We start from the raw sequence: 13,752 nt of genomic DNA, 5'->3' as shown, positions 1-13,752 counted from the left end.
GATTCCATCATGGGATGTCATCCCAAATCCCCTTCCCCTAATCCGTCGGATTAACCCTGGATCCTGGTTGATATGGTCTGCCCGACTGCCATAGCCCAGTACATATCCGGTCGCCGCTGCAACCCACCTTTTTCGTGTTTTGCCGAGCTAGTTGTCCATTTCATTCTTGTCTTGTCAGTTTCAGTGCTAACGGCTACTGTTCTATTACTCACAGTGCGAGTTTCATGGAGCACTGCCAGGGATAGCTAGTCTCAGGGGTGTCTATTTCGGGATTAGGTCATAAGAAAAAACAACAGCACTTGGTGCACAAGATAACAATTTCATTTATTATCTGCTTAATTTTCCAGTTTATTTGTTTACTGACTTTGCCGTTAATTCTCACCAGTTTGCTAAGACAAATGAAACTAATAATTGATATGATATTTAAGGAGTGAGTTTAGTTTTACGCCGCACTCAGCAATATTCCAGCTATATGGCGGTGATATTTAAGGAATCGGTCTATAATAATTAATATCATATTCAAGGAATCCGAATAAAATAATTTTGAAATGATTAAGCAAATATTGGCAGTAGGCCACTTGCTAAACTGAATTTGATATATCTTCTTGGGTCATGTTTATTCAACTTTAGATACTAAGCGTGTATATTTCCAACTAGCCGACTCTGTACAAAGGCCAACGAGGCACAATTACGCATGCTTTCCGTGACTCATGTGTGTAATCCTTTGAATGAATATTGATATCTAACTTTGATTGATCTATCGATCACACGTTATTGATTGACTTGTTACAACTGTCAGTTCCCCCACTGAAATACACAACCATGTCAATTTCAGTACCGGCAGAGAGACGTACCTGGTATGCGCTGACACCGGGGTTGTACATGACTGTTTAATCAGAAATAAATAACTATTCCTTTGAAATATACACTCTCAGAAGGGGAACTCGACAGTGAAAAGATTTAATAAATCATTTGATGTATAGAATTTAGACTCCCGGAGTACAATCCTTAAATGAACAAACACGAGTCTGCATTTATCAAATTGACGTAAACGTTGAATAGGCGACACATAGATATGAAATTGCACACACATTGAAAATGACATACATACATCGCACACAGACATTCATTTATTAGTACATCGCCCTGAACTATATCCAAAAGTACTTGGGCTTTACGTCTTGCATTGAGGACATGTTTTCAACAGGATAATGTCGGTTATGCTTTGTCGGCTAGCAGACCGGCATGTTATCTCCATTCGTTCTGTCAATTCATGATATAAACGTCTTTAGATAATATTCATATTTCATATTAGAGACTCGGAACATGTGGATAGAATTGACTCAATGGGGAAATGCGTATTGGGTTAAATGAAGCGTGATATCGCCGTACAGAAACATTCAAAGATCTTAAGCGACACGATGAGGGCCGGGACTGCTTGTGTGAGACTTTATATTCAAAAGCTGGGGTCTTTGCAAATGTAATTAACCCTTTCCATTTCACAATAAATCTTTCAGATAGTCTCCATTTATAGTTTCAGTAATAACCTAAAATACATAAAGACTCCTAAGAGTGATGATATTATTTGATCTTGATGTGTTTTAGTCAAAGAGAAATATTGAAGGTTTTATTTGAAATCCAGTTAGGCGGAAAATTTATAGGGTTAACCAAACTCTAAGTACTTTTTATGAAAACGAACAGTTGCGAAACATGCACCAGTTAAACCGACATGGTTAAATTTACATGTTTCGTCACAAATGGCGCACTAATCGATACAATCTTTAGAAAATCGTATTTTTTCTTCAATGATTTCCTATTGTGTAAATGAACGTTTTACACAGTTTGAGCTTCTGATACAAAACTGGCTTTGAGAGAATAACCAAACTGAATAATATATGTAGATGGCGTGTTTCGAAACCGATACAAATTTCAAGTCTATTTAGTGAAGTTTGCTTATTGATGAAAAAGTTATTTCTACGCAAATACGCTGAAAGAAATATCTGTAAACTATCTGTGAGTGTTTGTGAGACATAGCAGATCTTTAGGCGGAGTCTTATCAGAGCGATGCCACTTCATAACTGAGATCCGGTTCCAGGACAACTTAATTCAAAGTTGACGGATCAGTGGAATAGGCAACAGAGTTAGGCCACCCTTGCCAAAATGGCGATTTCAACACATGTAATAACAAGACATCCCACCTTTGACATCCCGATATTTGGAAGGAATTTCGGAAAGCTGTAAAAAATACTAAGCCCCAGACAGGAGCATTGGTTTTTGCTTTCTCGAGTGTTTTGTAAGAAATCCTCACTCGTTAATCGTATCCACTCGTTTGCCCTGGCCGCGGAGAGGATATTTTTCTACATGTCTTCAAGTGTCAGAGAAAAATGCCAAATAATGAATCGTGGTTCCTCGCCTACTTAAAGTGTAATGTATTCTAAAAATGATGTTTTTTGACAAAACGTTTAGTTTAGGCCTGTCCTATCTGATATACCGGCAGTTTACTGACGAGAACAAGCCTATGGTTTATGGAAGCAATGTGGCAACATGCTCAATCTTGTTAACCAAGGGTTTGGCCGTAGGGGACTAGAGAAATAGGAATAGTGCAAACACGAGGTGATGCAAAGGGTTTCTGTTTTCTTTAGCAGGTTTTGATTTAAACATATTTCATAAGTATTGGATTTATGTTTTCGAACAGAAAACTATTAAAATATGTATGTATCTTGCGGTTTTGGTTTTAATCATTTTAATTGTGGTGATTAGTGGCTATGTATGTATCTTGCGGTTTTGGTTTTAATCATTTTAATTGTGGTGATTAGTGGCTAAATTAATTTTTGTTTATGGATTTTCAGATATTTCCTCAGACAGGGATGAAGGGAAGGAGGGGATCATCAACGTTGAAGATGAGGATTCGAACCACAGCTTCAGGGAGGAACTGTTGCATAGGAATGCTGTGTTGGACGCGAAACTTGCAGCTGTGAACAGTGAAAGACTCCTTCGGGAGCGAGCAGAGGACAGTGGCGACGAAACATCGGACAGTAAATCTGACATCCCTCATCCTCCAACCACCCAGGGGGAGGAGAGTCGGTCATCCTCGGGAGGTGTGTCTCATCCCGTGTGTGGGAATCAACCCCCGACCCCCAGACCCAAAATTTGGTCAATATCTGAAGTGCTGCAGTCAACGACATCTTCTAGTGCAACGAACACTTCACGACCAGCAACCATCTCAACCCAAGCCCGACCCAACTCGGGATACCTATACCTCCCCACATCCAGTCCCTCCTGGGCCGCAGGGCGGTATCCGGGGGTAGCGCACCACCCACTATCACTCGCCCATACTACCTTGTCGTACCCCTACTCGTTGAGCACCCACACGGCAGCCAAACCCTCTTTAGCCTCAGCCGCCGCCCAGGTCCGAAGTCTGGAAGCACTGAGGGAGGGGGAGAAGGCGTTAAGGCCTAACGGACTCTTCTCACCTGCAAGAGACATTGATGGCATCAGACCTTCAGGTGAGCAACAAGGTTTTATTAAGCCGTATAATCCGTGTTCTTAATTTCCAGCTTGATTGAGAAATTACGGGTGTGGAAATAATATCTGAATGAAAATAGTAAGTGTTGAGGTTTATGCACGTATGGTACAACCGTATTGTACTTTTAAACAAGAAATTATTATTATAGATTTATTTTGAGTTATTTATTAATTACAATCATAAAAAGAGAGAGAAATAGGAACATAAAAGACTCGCGCATACAAATAGATTCGTGAAGATCCTGGTTAGAATTCGTCTTCAGTAACCAACGCTGGTCGTAAGAGATCGGGTTGTCACACTCACTCACTGACTTGGTGGATGTCATCGTATCCCAATTGCGTAGATCGATGCTGGATTGTCTGGTCCAGACTCGATGATGTACAGACCGCCGTCATGTGGATGGAATATTGCTGAGTGCGTCGTTACACAAACAAAACAATACCTAAAAATAATATTGCTACTACCCCTTCCCCCTCAAAATACCCTCCCCCCAAAACAAACAGCAGCACAATAAAAACAAGGCAAAAACAAAACACAAAACAGACTAGAACTTACCAAATGTACTTAAAATAAAAAAATATATTGTCAAACCAAATAGTACCCAAATTTTCTTTTCAAATGAATCAAGCCACAGATTATCGTTTTTAGAAGAAATCGAACTTCTTCATACCTAGTCTCTAATTACTTGTCAAGTCTGCCACACCTATCCACCCCGTTTCATTAACACCACCCTTAAGTGAATCCACCTCGTTTCAGTGATACCACCACCCTCAAGAGAATCCACCCCTTTCAAAGAACACAAACATCACTGATGAAGGGATCAATTATTAATAACTATTATATCATATACAGAAACAGGGCGTTGCTGAACCAATATTGGAACCAAGAATATCACACGGTGCAAGAGAGTTAACAAAGGCATATTGATGATTAATATAGTACCAAACATGTATTATACCATGTGCTATTCAAACACTCTCATTAAGACTTTAGTAAATTCTCATGAATATTTGTCATAACGCACGATTTACAACGGTATCTAACATGCCGACCGATCTGATTATCCGAGTCCAACGCCATTAGACGCCCTCAGTGCTTGCCTCGGATGGACGGGGCCATTACTCGAAATCGAAACATAAATAATACGCTTGTATCTAAGAACACGTCTCGCCCAGACAGAAGTTAACTTGTAATGCTAAAAATATATCGAACCTATTGGCAAATCAAGTGGCAAAGTTTTCCCAGGTTTTTGAGCCATGGACGCAATCAACGCAGCCCACAGACTGTATTGACGCTTGTTCCATTCCATCTTTTGTGCCAGAGCCTGAAAAAGGAAAAATAACTGGTTTTACACAAGTCGTGCGGTGTTTACATGCTTTCCTAATAATCACACTAACATTTCTGGTAGACCGGGACAATAGCTATCTGACAGCATCCCTTCTTAAGACGGCTGATTTTTCTACTTGATTAAGCGACGTCAAACGTCGAAGCGAGCATCGTAATTGAGTATGTTTTTGCGATAAGGGTCGAGCGAGCACGACGTTTGGCCTCGGGTCCAAAAACAGTCATTACTGGTCATTTAGCATGATCGCGTCACGAGCCGTATTGTTAAGAGCAAGAACTCCACGGTCGTTCTGTTTCCTCCCGCGCTTCAACCTCGCGTCTTAAATCGCGATCTCTAACCCATGTGGCATTTAGACCTCTGCTCATTTCCTCTTAGCTTGGCGTTCGACGCCCGTCTTGATCCTGTATTGTGGTCCCATGGGTTAGACAATGCCACGGACAAGCTTACTCCTGCTAGGAAAGGCTCCTCGCGCCTCCACTAATCCTTAGACAGGAAATTTTGACGGCGTGTTCTGGCTGTTTGAAATTGAATGTAATTTGCAGGACTTAATTCGAATGCATGTAGAAAAATCAGTCACCGTCTCAAGACCAAGACAACTCGCCGGTATTACTAATTTACGTGGGATTGCCTTTGTATCTTTCATTAGTAGGCCACCGACAAGCCGTTCTCTGTCAAAGCATCTTTTTATATCAATTTCACATGTCAACGTCGTAATAGCTAATAGACCTGACTCAAATAGCCAATTTATCATTGTACGTTTGTAATGATTTCGTTTCCAGGCTTGTTGGTCTCAAATTAGAACCACCTTGGATTACTTTCTTATAGATAAAAACAAACAAATGTAAGTTCCCATCTTCGATTAGCCTGTGTAACATCCCCATTCTATTATGCTAAATAGCGGGTCTTTCATTAGTGAAAGTCGGTTTGAGCAGTGACTTCGCCATTTCCTTTCCTATTGGGAAATGTCCGCAATGAATGTAATTTGATAAGACGGTTGTTTTAGCGCCCTGACCTCCGAATCGAACCTAAAACTCGAACGGATCCTCAACATTCGTCAAAATGATATGGAGCTGAAACACCCCAGATAATATGGTGGATTAGTTCCAAGTTACGTAATTCTTCTCATTTGACAACATCCGTCGACCAAACACACCTATGTGCCCTGTATCCGAACTGTAACAATTTCACTGTAATGTAAATCTACTTCTAAAGTTATTAACACAATAGTGCCTCGACCCGATGTCAAGGTCACGGTTTTCTCGCGAGAACAAAGGGGGATAACTACATACATAAGCACGAAAAATGACGGCCTTTCACAATGTATAGCACATTTCGCGAAACAATGCTAGTTCATCATGTTTTAAAAGTGTTACAACGATGATTAACTAGGACATTAAAGGTTTAGGGCGACACATATGTGACCCCCGTGTCTCAAGGTCACGTGGAGGGGCTTTTGCAACGCACATAATTTATTCTGCATGACCGGTGGCGTTTATATATCAGGCTTACAAAGGCTGTATGCTTGTCGAGGACTACAGAGAGCGGTGGCAGATCCCCGCGAGATAAACATTCCACCTTTTCATTTCTCTAATAGATTTCAGTGTCAAAGTTCGAGATGGGACCATCAATTTTCGAGCAATGACATAACGCAGAGGAGAGCATGCAACGCCATTAAGAGATAAGACAACAGGGCGATCGACTAAGCAAGGGCGATAACCCCATTGTTTATTCGCGTCAGCTTTGAAAGATTGATATTCGTAAAACTGTATATTTGTGCCATTTCACGCTGACGTGTTGATCCTAATGTTTAGGATAAATGACATGGGAGTTATATTTTACATTGTAAATTTCTAACAAAGCATTGTTCGTATTTCATAAATGTCAGTCAATCATTTTTCATCCTTTGAACCAATCACAAAAGTTTTTTTATTCTATCCATTAATTATAAGAAATAACTCGAAAAGTTTTGAGTTTGTTTTGATTATATCTTAGCAACGAAGTTACATATAATATGTTCATTTAGTTCAGATCGATTTTTTAAAGAACAGAAACTCTTTTCTTCTGTTTATAAGTCCTTAAATCGTTATGTTAAGTGATGAATTACATTTATAAAACTCATCCATTACTTCGCGTAAATTCATTGAATGACCAAACAGTGTTCATTTAGCTGTCGTGGTAAAATGGCCCCAGTAGCCTTTTAACCTAACCTTTGAATTCCCAGTCGAAGCCATTTGGTCTTAGTCCATAAATCATGTAATTCAGGTGACCTCTTCTCTGACAAATTTGCCATAAACTGTTTGAAAATATCGAAACAAAAATTTGTATAGGGCCACAATCGTTGTTATACAAAGAATATGAAATCGCAACATGATTAATGGAGATAATGGCTTGTCCAGACTCGTCGTGCTCTCTGTTTTGGACAGACTGAATGTAACACGCGCAGATTTATTCACTGTTAATTGAGAAATGAAAGCTTTTGCGATACACTGACCACCGTTTGGGCTAATCAAACCAAGGAGTTTATTGCAGTTTAGAAACTCGGGCCTAACTAGATTTCGCGCATGAGCAGTCGAGAGCAAAGGCCGGCGGACGGTCTTTGACATGGATTCGAGGCTAAGAGCAGCTCTTAACCCTCGAACCGGACAAATTTCAGATCAATAATTAGAAATAATGGGAGTCTTCAATTGAGGCTTTTAGACAGAGACCCACAAAGGATCGGCTTTAGGTAGCGTGCTTCTGCACACTGTTTCTGCTGGGGGTCGGGAAAGGGGGTTTGGGTTCGAACGCCCGCCCTTAAAAGTGCCCCTCTTGCCAGCCCAGATGGTCCATGCCAAACAATGATCTTTGTGAATGAATAAATGGATTTCCTAACTGATAAAAAGAGCTTATGAGTTAATTTAGCAGGTCTCTCAACAGATTTTGGCCGGGGTCAGGTTCGTTAGATCAAAGGCCCTGGACCTGGCACTTCGGGTAATTCCGCTCTGGCGGACTAACACGAAATTTGGGGGTTAAAATAGGAAAGCGCTAGAATTCCCAGCCTGGTTAGAATGGGGCACAGTCACGATTCCGAAAGCCAATAGATCAAACGTTTAATATAACGAAATTGCATCCGACAATTTAAAAAGGTTGAGGAACCTCTGAAGTAATATTCTTAGAGGTAGTGTAGCCATTTCCTTGAACAGCCATTTGTTCGATCTGTGGGGATAGGGATTAAACATTAAATGGCTTTATCGTCCTTTCTCCTGATAATTATCAAACAGGGGTTTAATTTTGAATAGCTGAATTGCTAAATTTGAGAACGTGTTAAATTGTTTCTAAAATATTTATTAATTAATTTATTTGTGCAAACATACACCATTAGGGTTCACTGGGTTTAATGTTTGTTTTTCACAGCGTCGAAGCGTTTACGCTTGTTTTAGTATTTTTCTTCTCTCACACTCTCTCGTCATAATATTTTACAATTTGAGAAAACGTTGGCCATTTGATTAAGGTATTGGATCGTTTAAAGATAACATATACCCCGCGTGTTTGTTTACGCAGCGCCACGTCCCATTAAATTCCAGCAAATAATTTACATATCGTTTCAAATTTTATTTTCTTTGCTAGGAAACTAAATGACACAAAATCAAAATATCCACTGGCTGAAATTCCAAGATCTTTCAGTCATAAATAGATCCTTCTCATTTTCCCATCTGCACCCAACGTAATTGCTGTGGTTGTATTTGGTTTATATTTTGTTTATTTTGACATCAAACAGCTTTTAGGCACGGTCCACTTATAATGTAGATGTAACTCAGCGTCTTGTGTGGCGCATGCATATCCCCCAATATTAAACACCCGATAACTGTTAGTATTTTCGCAGTTTTATCGGAATGGCCACAACTGTTACAAAAACAGCAACGCTGTCGAGATGTTTTCCTTAACAACTCGGCTCCTAGTATCCTCGTATCACATCGCGATACCAAAATATTTTATTGGCCTTTTATGACAAAATCATTTAGGAGATGAAATTAGGGTGAAATCCTGTTAAAATGCCCGCGTTTTCCGAAGAGGATTTCAGTGAGCTGGGTATATATTAACCAGATACGCTCCTTTTCTCTATGCTTGAGTTCGAACGCGTTTATAGGAGATCTCCACAGGGAAATTGAGGGGCCGAGTATTATCATATTATCCAGACCCTGACCCTGCAAACCGTGATGAAATAGTCCCCGGGGGTTAGGGTTCGGCTAAATGTTTCAGTGTTGAAATTGAGAAGGAGATTCTAACAGGCCGTCTCGTTTCCCATCCTCCGGGATCCATTTAAATGTGTATCGGGGGACAGTTGTAATATGATACTGGAAAAAATGATTATTTTTGACAGAAATAAATAACTTGAACGTTAGATATTTCCGGAAGATTATCGAATTCTCCTTATCTTTCTTTGCTCGAAGCAGGAAATCATTTGATTAGATGAATTTGTGTTCGACTTGAGCTGAAAGTATTTTGTTTTCCATTCAAACGTGTATTTTCAGCCCGACTAAAACAATAATCTATTGATTAAATTGTTGGACTTGATAAAGTGAATCATTTAAACAATGTAATTAATTTTAGATGTTGCAGATAATTTTGAATATTTTCTAAAGATTACAATCAAGCCGTATGAGTGAATAATAAATTATTTAAAACCACAAATTCTATTTAATTCAGATTATTTCAACATTGATTTAAATAATCAAATATTTAACACACGTAAACAAATTATTGATTAATTTATTACAGATTGATGTCGTAACTCAAACTGTGTCCGAATTTTTATGATTGAAATATTAAACTTCAAAAACAAATATTTACATAATCGAGAAAAGCATATTACCATATCTTTACTGTATATTAAAATGGTGTTTGTTTTAAATAAATACATTATTATTTTGTTTTTATTTTCAGCAGTGGCCTCAAGCAGATTGGTAGAGTCAAATATCTAGGATGTGTTTTGTGTATATAGAGGAACAATTATTTCTGCAAAAATGGACTCTTTGGCGAAACACCTGTTTTCTATTGGAAATCCATCTACTGTGATCTCAGTGACGCACAAGCATATCTAAGGTGAGTCCTTTAATTTTAATTCCAAATAAATTAAAATTTCTTCACAATACAATTAGTAGTGCATACTTAACTTCGGAGAAATATTAGGCTTGTTATTTCGAAGGTTTACTTCCTCATGTGGAAAGAAGATAAGATTACTTGAGATATCATTTTAGGAGGTAATGTATTGGAAAGAAGAAACAGGAAAGTTTATATGTCACTGTTTTTAATAATCTAGACGGCGTAGTGTGAGTGTTTTAATTTTACACAATATAATCAGAATGTACGGAGTCAGAAAACAATGGGCAATGCTTCTTCAAATCGACTTTGAATTTTTAGAATTCTTTTAAAATTACCTCTAAACCCAACTCATCCAAATTTAAGTTTTTAGCGTGTTTGAGACTTGACGTTGTTGATTTAGGATGACGGTGACGGGGGATGAATGTTTGTGTTGACCAGTGACTGGACAGTGGTCATGCCACGCACAGGGCTGAACCTGTCCGTGTTTTCCATGTTTTTCCAGTGATTTTACCAGTTTGCATTTATCTTGACAGACTTGTGCGATGACGGGTTCGGCGTATGGACACACACCCTGCAAACATAGACAGATGTGGACGGCTCACTTCATAGACAACTTTAAACAATGCCGCTACAAGAATTAGTCCTTCTGAGACAGGTGATTCCACTCCGGAACTTATCGGAGCTGATTCGGAGTGATCCAAACAGATTAGAGCCCTATCGCTACAGATTATGACCTTTGGTCAAACAGATACCAGACCGACTGAACGCTCTCGTGGTCAAAGCTCGTGCACTCAACTGAGATGTACATACTGGCCTTATCAGGCGCGTGGGACAGGTATTTGCTGCAAGACACGCCCGGGATCAAATCCAACGGGTGTGGAAAGGATTGACTTGGGGAGGGACGGGCGCTCTAGCCGTGTGAACACTGGCGCTGAAAACCTAACACGGCTCTGTGTGCAGTCTCAAGAAGACGAAGGTATTGTTCCCGCACGGATTGATGGCTGATGTTCCGACTTTGTTCAGCAGTGCCTCTTAGCCAGGGCTTTCAGTGCCAGACACCACATCCGGCGAGCTTGTCATATATGTACAATATACTGGTTGTAGCCAGTGGTCAAGCGGAAGCTGGACACTGTGACAGCTTGTGATCTACAGTGTCTGATTCGTGTAGTCCCAACGTGCTCGGGACGAGTCTCAAGTGCTATAAGACGTTGTCACAGTCGATCTGTCCCACAGTTGCATCAACATCCATCCAGACCTTCTCCAGAGTGCTAACGTCCTAAACACCCATTATTCCCCTAAATGACACTCGATACAATTCTATCTCCATTGTATTATTAAACCCAATGAAATACGCTGTATTGGCCTCAGGACATTTTTGTGGCCATACTCCTCATGCCCGGCAACCCAAAGAAAACCCCTTTTGTCCCAAATCCCCTTTCCAAAAGCCCCACAAACTGACTCCTAAGGGAGCGAACCCGTATGTTAAGTGATGCCTCTGACAGAAGGAAGCACTAGTTTATGGCATGGAATCGTTAGAAATCCCTCATTGTGATGTACATTTATTTGTAATTTTAAGCCATCAGTGTTTTATTCTGGGGAATACATCATCATTGATCGTACGGCTCTGTTCTCGTGTTTTCTTTGTCATACTCTTCAATCCGACACAATTGCGGTTTTAGTTCACCAAAGGTGACAGTTTTGCCCAACACATAGCTGCCAAACATATGCGGAGTGAGCCTTTTCACGTGGTTTAGTTCGTTATTCGGGTCAATGAATTTCAGCCAGAAGCATTTATACCCAAAGAAATATTCGGCACAGAGTTTTGAAAAGAACGTGCAACAGATGCTCAGAGGTTTAAAAACGTTGACACGACGGTTTTTAGTAAAAGAAAGAAGTATTATCCTTACTTAAGCTTAGAAAAACTATAAAGTGTGGTTGATGAATGCGAACCAAGGTTTCAAAAGCTACCATCGCTGTTACCAACTCTGTTGTCTCGAATTATTGTATAGTGATCCTTGACAACAATCACATATTATGCAGTGTATGTTAATATCGATCTGTCGAAACATGGTCACTATGTTTCTGGTCTTTTTTACTTAGTTCCTAAAGGATGGTGAATATATTATAAATTTACGAATAAACCCCTTTCCAAAGCAGCTCTGCCAAAACGAGTTGATGGCAAAAGTTCTACCATATCACGAATATACTTACATCGATCAGTTTATGCAAGAAATCATGCACAATCGTTCACATTATTCTTAAATTTATTGAAAAGGTTTCTACCCACAAAGGCACCCAAAGACAGTCACCCACACCCAAAGACAGTCACCCACACCCAAAGACACCCACACCCAAAGACAGCTACCCACACCCAAAGACAGTCACCCACACCCAAAGACCAACATCTCTGGTTCCAGAACTAGAGGCCGCAACATCTTTAAGACAACCCAAATTCAATCACAGATGTGAACTGCAGCTCAATCAGAGTTTCAAATTAAAAGTGATTATACGATATGTAATGGTCACCTCTTGGGTCTAACCATCTCAGTGTGTCAAACAACACTCGCCAGAAGTTGGATGACGAAAGTAATTAAAGTGTTTGTCTTTGGGGTAAGCGGCTGTTGTCCTCGCCCCTTGAGTCTCGGGCTGTCAAAATCTCGCGCGATCTTGGCATGTGGGCTTTTGGTTCGTGGCGACGTGAGACACGAAGAGACAGATATGATGTTTGTAAATGTTACACACGCACACCTCTAGAGGCATGCGTAATTATCCGGTAAACAAGCCAAGACAAAATGGACTGTATAATGAATGGATAAATGAGTTTGGAAACACAACACATCTGGTATTTGTTAGATTTCCAACTTCGTAATGAAACAGCACCCGGAAGTTAGTCCGTTGACAATACACGACAGCGTCCATGTTGTGTGCATCTACTTCCACACTCTGGCTGAAAATGGAAAAAGAAAAAAAAATCAACATTATTTTCATCCGAATGAACCAAGCAGTGGCTCTTTTTCAAATATCAATTTACATTTTAAACTTTGAAACTGAAATGGACTTCAGACATCAGACATACGTAAGTTGGATCTTTGAACGAACGTGAACATTGAATACGTCTTAATTGTCACAGTCAATTAAAACTACATTTACAAAATATACTGAACCTTGCCGTGAAAGGTACTTTGTAAAACGTCAAAACAAACCTGAAGAATAGAGATAACATAATTTGTCATTGAATATTGTTCAGGCGCATAGTGGGCGTGGTCATATTGATTATAGTCAAGAAGTAACTTGATTTTACAGTGATCCATTCGTATACTTTTCACCGTTATTGAGGAGTTATGCTTTAGCATTGACTTTTTCTATGGAATATCAATCACAATAACAATAGCAATAACAATGCTTACAATAAGGAACAGTACATGGTCCAACAACACCCCAGTAACCCCATGTTGGGTCGCCATGGTAACTATGGAGAGATTCAACGCGGAACAGCAACGAACTTTATTTTAGGTTTTGGGTTAACCTTGAGACAGACTTCCAAATGATGAAATTCTTCAACGAAACAGGATCACTTCGAACGATTCTTCTAAGAAATGATATATTGGCAATATATTGTTTTAAACACGATATCCTAGTTGTATGGTGTAGTTTTGTATATGATATTATAGTGTATGGTGTAGTTCTATGCCACTTGTAACTTGAACAGAACCATTGCTGTGATGTAAATAAGTAGTCAACAGCGTTATCGATTGACTTCCTGAAATTACTCGAAAGGATACGGAGATCCACATGGTCA

The 13,752-nt window shown here is 39.7% G+C and overlaps 1 protein-coding gene across 3 annotated transcripts in view; it reads left to right on the top strand.

Annotated features, from left to right (window-relative positions):
* LOC124254321 (homeobox protein araucan-like) overlaps positions 1–11,572 on the top strand; it is a 30,909-nt gene extending 19,337 nt beyond the window's left edge. For 2 of the 3 annotated variants that reach the window (XM_046688245.1, XM_046688243.1), the window contains exons 5-7: positions 2,850–3,506; positions 9,795–9,953; positions 10,487–11,572. In XM_046688245.1, coding sequence (XP_046544201.1) covers positions 2,850–3,506; positions 9,795–9,832 — 695 coding nt within the window. In that variant the 3' untranslated portion in view covers positions 9,833–9,953; positions 10,487–11,572. The remainder of the gene's footprint in view (positions 1–2,849; positions 3,507–9,794; positions 9,954–10,486) is intronic. The other variant, XM_046688244.1, reaches the window with a different exon arrangement.
* The last annotated feature ends 2,180 nt before the right edge of the window (positions 11,573–13,752 follow it).

The sequence above is a fragment of the Haliotis rubra genome, unplaced genomic scaffold, assembly GCF_003918875.1.
Source record: "Haliotis rubra isolate DU_JTF1 unplaced genomic scaffold, ASM391887v1 Scf57, whole genome shotgun sequence".
NCBI classification, from domain to species: Eukaryota; Metazoa; Mollusca; class Gastropoda; order Lepetellida; family Haliotidae; genus Haliotis; species Haliotis rubra.
This window is presented reverse-complemented; position numbering and strand designations above follow the sequence as displayed.